Source organism: Leptosomus discolor, chromosome 8 (assembly GCF_034619465.1).
Source record: "Leptosomus discolor isolate bLepDis1 chromosome 8, bLepDis1.hap2, whole genome shotgun sequence".
In the NCBI taxonomy this organism is placed as follows: domain Eukaryota; kingdom Metazoa; phylum Chordata; class Aves; order Leptosomiformes; family Leptosomidae; genus Leptosomus; species Leptosomus discolor.
This window is the reverse complement of record NC_141398.1, coordinates 55,370,801-55,376,800: the sequence shown is the minus strand read 5'-3', so window position 1 is coordinate 55,376,800 and position 6,000 is coordinate 55,370,801. Positions and strand designations below refer to the sequence as shown.

Sequence of the window (6,000 nt, the reverse complement as noted above, 5' to 3'; positions counted from 1 at the left end):
GCTATGTACCTACACATTAATCAAAACAACAGAAAATATCTGCAGCGTTGCTTTTCTAAAATAAGACAAAAGATGCCTCCTTGGGTTACGCTTTGAACAGGCTATAATCAAAAGAAAGAGAACCAAGACTAACTAAGCCCCAGGAAGCCGCATTGTCCCTTTAACCCGCAGTATTCCCCATTTCCCATTAGTACTTAACATTTTTCACTATGTTGTGACTGCTATTATTTCATTTAACACTGGTTAATCTGTATCTGAGGTATATGGAAACCCTCTAGATGATAAGATTGGACAGGTTCCAGTGTTGGCAGTTTTCGAGCGTGCACACACCCGTGTGTTTTGATCCTTCCAGGAGCTCCCTGTTATTTGGACTGCCTGCCAATTCGTTCTTGGATCAGCCTCTCGCTCAGCTCCCACAGGGCTGCGGCCGTCGCTTCGCCCTGCGCCTCCTGCGACGGCAGGCACCGGCAGCAGTTGTTGAAGTACATCCCTCCCAGGCCCTCCAGCTCTGCAGCCGTGGCGCAGTAGACAGTTGTGGCAGCTCCTTGTTGCTAGAATTAAAAAAAAAAAAAAAAAAAAAAAAAAAAAGAGAGAGAGGAAAAAAACTATATAAATACATAGAGAGATGTTTTACCATTGTAATTTTGACGGCAGTCCTTTGAAGCTGTGTCTTATGAAAGCATTGGTGAAAAGCATCGTGGCTGGCGGGGTAACCTGCCTGGTGACGAGGCCGAAACCCTGCTGAAGGCGCTGCCTGCCTGCCTGCTGGCCGCTTGTTTCAAAACACCTCAGTGAGGCCTTTTTTCCTTTTCCTTTCCTCTTAGAGGGAAAGAAAAGAAAAAGACAATCCTGAATGGCAGCCCCGGTCTCGAGCCTTGTGCCCCTTTTCAGTAAAAACCTGGGTTGGTGGCAGGGAGAGCCTGGCCTGAGGCAGAGGGGCAGGGTCTGCCCAGGCCACGTTTGAAACCAGAACAGTTGAGCCCAGTTTAAAAGCAGCACCTCAAAACTTCCTGGCTTCCCTTTGCACCACAGAAAGCACTTACCACACACCTTGGGCACCCCCCGCTTCCTGAGCCTGACCAGCAATGCAGGCTGATGTACGTATGTATTTCGTTTGTTTGGGTTTTTTAAACCTCTTGTACAAAATTAACCTGGGCACTCCAATTAAGACCTATCATGTAAAGTGCAATCGGGATTGGTGCCAAACATGCCCATATATCTTTGATTAACAGTTTCACTGTGGCAGTTGTCTCTGCTGCCTTGTAAGAATGTTTATCTGCCGCAGGCAGGGAGAGGTTCTGATTTTGCAGAGACGTGAGGCTTTCCAGTGGGTTTTTTGTTCTGTAACGACCATTTCTTATGTCTTATAAAGCTTTAAGAAATGGAGCGGGTAGATTAGAGGCTTCTGTGGATCAGGAGTTTTTTCTCCTTTTTGCTTTTTCTTTTTATTTTGAGTACCAAGTGAACTTATGTTCAAACAGGAAGAATGGGTTTCTCTGAATTTCTGGAGACTGAGGCCACAGGGCTGGGACAAGCACCCTGGCACCAGCGATGGGCTACTCCTCAGCACACATTAAAAGCACTGTGCCAGAATAGCTGTAAAGAGGGCAAGAAGCTACTTTGCTTTGTAAACTGTAATTAAAAATAATAGGTGAGAGCGCATAGCAACACACAACACTAATTTAAAACCAATACAGTTTATCTGGCATCTTATGATTATTTATGTACATCTTAGTCCTTTCTGTGGTAACTAATTATGAGCTGATAGGAATCAGAATAAAGAGGCTGCCAAGTATGATTGAAAAAGTAAACGAAGAGAAAGTAGCTGTTGCCACATTAGGATAATTTAATGGGGAAATAAAATAGGTGTCAATCTCTTGTGATTTTCCTCCAGTCCTTTTTTTTTTTTTTCGGCCTTTCATTTTCACGACCAAGGAAACTCAGGGTGCTGTTAGGGGATGAACCCGCAGAAGACCTCTACTTTGCATTCTCATTCTTCAAGGGCAGCAAGCAGTCTAAAAAGACCCAGTTCTCCTTAATTGAGGCATCTCAATTTTGTTACCGCAAAGAAAGGCATATGTGCTTGCAAGACATGCGTTTTTCTCAGAAGATGTGATTAAACTGATAATGATGACTCCACAGCTTAGAAAAGATCTCCCATCACAAGGTAAAGCAAAACTGTCTATATTAAGTATTTTGAAAGGCACATATTTATCAACAGACCAAAATATTTTTTAAGTGAGTATAATACATAGTAATCCTCTTATTAAACGAGTATCTTTTTTAAAAAAGATAAAGTATCTTAAAGGCGGTAGCAGAAATGGAAGAGAGTTCTACTAAAATTAATATTAATAGAGAACAATAAAATTCCTATGCTCATTTGAACTACCCTATAAAGCTCCACAGCACAGGTATGATCACTGCATTCAGCTGTTTAGAATGATTCAAAGCCACTGAAGAGTATTATTAGTTTTTTGCAAGCGATTCAACTGGACTTTTATTAGAAAGGTAAAATTAAGCTAAATTGCTAAATGCAGAGTGAGAGCCCTTAAGCTATTGCTGAAAAGCATCCGTCCAGCCAAGCTACACTCAGGCTAGCTCTAATAGAATTCAGCTAATTCATAAAACGGAAGTTTATCAGAGCAGTTTAAAATCCAAAACAAACAATAATTTATCTTTTCAAATGAGTCAAATTTGACGACTTTTAAACAAAATTCTCAGCAGGCAGAAAAATGTCCCACAGTGTAACAGCAGAGCTTTATACCTCAAACACTGTCACAACCTAGACTCCAAAAAGGAGAATAGTTTTCCCTGTGTGAGCGTAGGATATTTACTTTAAGCGATAAAAATTATGTGGCTGGAAGCCCAAAGCACTTTATCTTGCGATGCCTCCGGTGTTTCACTGAGAACTGGATGTAAGCAATGTGCCATTTGCTTTTTGGCTGTCTATACCTTTACTTCTTTCCAAATGTTTCAATTGTATTGGCTGTTTTGGAAGAAGAAAATTCAATGGTTCCACCATTGAGAGAAAAGTACCTTTCTTAAGAGAAATGCGTTCATATTTATCCCTTCGTTGACAAAGGGTAAAGCTTTAATATCTCAGAATAATGGACAAGCACGAACTTGTCAAGCCTAGGAGTCTTCTTCAGATGGCAAAACTATGAAGGTAAATCCCAGATTCTCAAAGCCATTTAAGCATCTAATTTCCTTTGGTGAATGTGAGCTAGTTGCATTCAGACACTTGAGGATCTGGCTAAGTGACTTGTCCAAGGACAGATGGGTACAAGTGTCACAGAATCACAGGAATCAAATCACATTTTGGGTTTGCAGGGATGACCTCCTGCCCAAAGCAGGATGCCTAGGAGCCTTGTATATGCCATGCTGAGTGGGAAGGTCCTCAAGGGACAAATTCCTCCTTTGCATCTACGACTCAGATGCCACAAACCTCCTGGAAGAGCCAGAGCTGCAGATAACTGCAAAATGCCTGCACTGCCAGCCATGCCTAGCCAGGCTGAGAAACTGCTTAGTTTCTCAGTAAATATTGTTTATCCCTTATGAGCACAGACTTTTGAATGATATCTTTATATGTTGGGCCTTATGACAGTTTAATAACAAGTTTTAATTTTTGCTCATCAGCTTTCCTGTTCACATATCATCAGCATACGACAGCAGAGGATGTTAGGGAATCTAATTAGTAAACAATTCCATACTGCTGATACAAGATGAAACATTCTTAAACCGATAAAAAGAGCACTTTAATCACTGTTGAATGACTTTCAATGCCAAGCGGTTTGTGCCATGTCAGAACATAATTTGAAGAAGATTAGAGTACTATATAAAAGAATTAATGTTAACAACTTCGTTAAAAAATGTCTTAAACAATGAGCCTGTCAGTTGTCACAGGCTCTCCCTGATCTATTGTGATTAACGCCCCCTCTTCCAACAATTTCAACTGATAAACAATGCTAAAAGCGCTGGGCAACCTAAACATTTTTTTTCCATACGTCCGTCAGTTGTACAGGGTGCTAATCACCAGAGCTGGGGGTCAGCCTTCTTTAACCTGCAACAAAGGCAGCGGGTTGTAATGATGAATACACAGGATAAAGAATTTGTGAGAAGCCCAACTGAATCTTTAATCATGCCTCAATGCCATTTCCGATCCAGTCAAACATTTGAAAGCTGCTAGGCAAGCACCACACTATCAATCTTTCTAGCGTACGTAAAATTACCCGGGAATCTTGTTTTGGATTAAGTTGAAGAGTGTCTTAGTAATAAGGGTTCATCATTCTCTTCCGCAAATCATTTGTCAGTTTTGTAATACAATCTTCAACTGCAGCAGGGTGGGATTTGTACAGCAGTTGCTGTTTATTTATAGTTGAAGCTCAAAGATCTAAATTATCCATCCTTCCAAAATCCTTTGTTGAGATGAAAATACTAAGTAGCTACTAGTTCATAGGCATTTATTTCATAACTGCTAGCTGTCAATTTGTAACTGATGGCACTGAATACAAATTAATATTGAATATCTTAACAGTAAAAGAAAAGGGGTTCTTGAGATACAGTATACGGTAAAACCCTCGTCAATATATGTAATGCATCTGTTAGTATTCTAAGGTACCTTTTATGTTCCTGATAAGAAAATATATTACACGGTTAATGTTTAGTTTTCAGATTTGTCTGCTTTCAAATGCATGCTTATTTTCTAAAATTAGTTTCCTGTTCTGTAGCAAGTTTGCATACCAAGCATATAAATAATAGAAACAAAACCATAACTTATCTGTATATTTATCAGCTACAAATGAGTAAGATCCACTCTAAATTCTGTTAAGGGTACACAGATCCCTGTCTAGTGCTATACTAAACATGGCCTGCCAGTGAGACGGGATCAGCTTCTTTGAAAAGGAGGTTTTTATTTTCTTATGAAAAATTAAGGATAAAGGCCAGTTTTCTTGGTAGCCTGGGGCTAAGTTTAGTGCAGTGCATTTTAAAAGATGGCCAGTGGAAAGAGGTGAATTCAAAATGACATGAGAGGCGAGTATTTGTGACAAGGGCCAGATTCAAAGCAAGCAGCTCAAGTGAAATAAGTGCTTCCTTAAAACTCTTCAGGCTGCTCCTGTTATTCATCTCAGGACTATTAGACAAAGTCAACACATCCCTAACACAAAAATATCAAATCCACACAACGGCACTGTGAACATACCATTTATACTGGAATAACTCATTTCCCAGCAGTGTGAAGGGGAGATAGTATGAACATATTCCAGATCACGAAACCAATAGGGTCTCCCATACCTTCTTTGTGCCTCTGAAAACCACCCTGAAGAGTGCAAATCCATTCTGCTACAGAGGGAAAACCTCTCCACCAGCTAGCTTCAGCAATGAACATTCCTGATTTGATGTGAAATATAAAATCTCCATGGAATAACAAACAAAATGATATGGAGCCTATTTCCACAACGATCAGTTCCAAATTGCCCAAACCAAACTCTAAAGTTACAGGTGCAATTTTATATTCCTCAAGCCTCGTCTTCACCTACTGTAAATCAGCACAGGTCCGTTGCCTTCTCTGAGGCTCCACAGATTTGCAGTTGCTGAGGATCTGCTCCGTTGCTTGTTGCAAGCCTGACGTTGATATTCAGGGCAAGTGGCTGCAAGGACATGCTGCTTGGCTGCTGGGGCACGTGCCCATCCAGCTGGCCAAGCTGGGCACAGGCTGCCTGCAGCAGGCTGGGGAGCCACTGCTCCAGATTGTGGCTCAGCAGCCAAGCTTTGTCTTACCTCCTGGAAGAACACTGCCCTCAGAATGGATTTGTTTCCTTTTGGGATTGCTAGCAATTCCCAGCTGGGATTGCGGTGCAGTGTTTTCTTAAAACATACTTATTCCTTTCTCCTTAATATTAAAACGTTTCAGCAGATGAGTTCAATTGGTAGTTTTTCCCATCAAACCCAAGTCTTTGTGAAAAAATGTGGAGTTCAATGACCTCTTCTGAAAACATAGCA

General features: G+C 40.9%; 1 protein-coding gene across 1 annotated transcript in view; it reads right to left on the bottom strand.

The window, feature by feature from the left end:
* Positions 1–362: 362 nt before the first annotated feature.
* The window catches only part of WWOX (WW domain containing oxidoreductase), a 537,170-nt gene continuing 531,532 nt past the window's right edge, over positions 363–6,000 (bottom strand). Inside the window, exon 9 of the mRNA XM_086469368.1 lies at positions 363–551. Coding sequence (XP_086325494.1) covers positions 363–551 — 189 coding nt within the window. The remainder of the gene's footprint in view (positions 552–6,000) is intronic.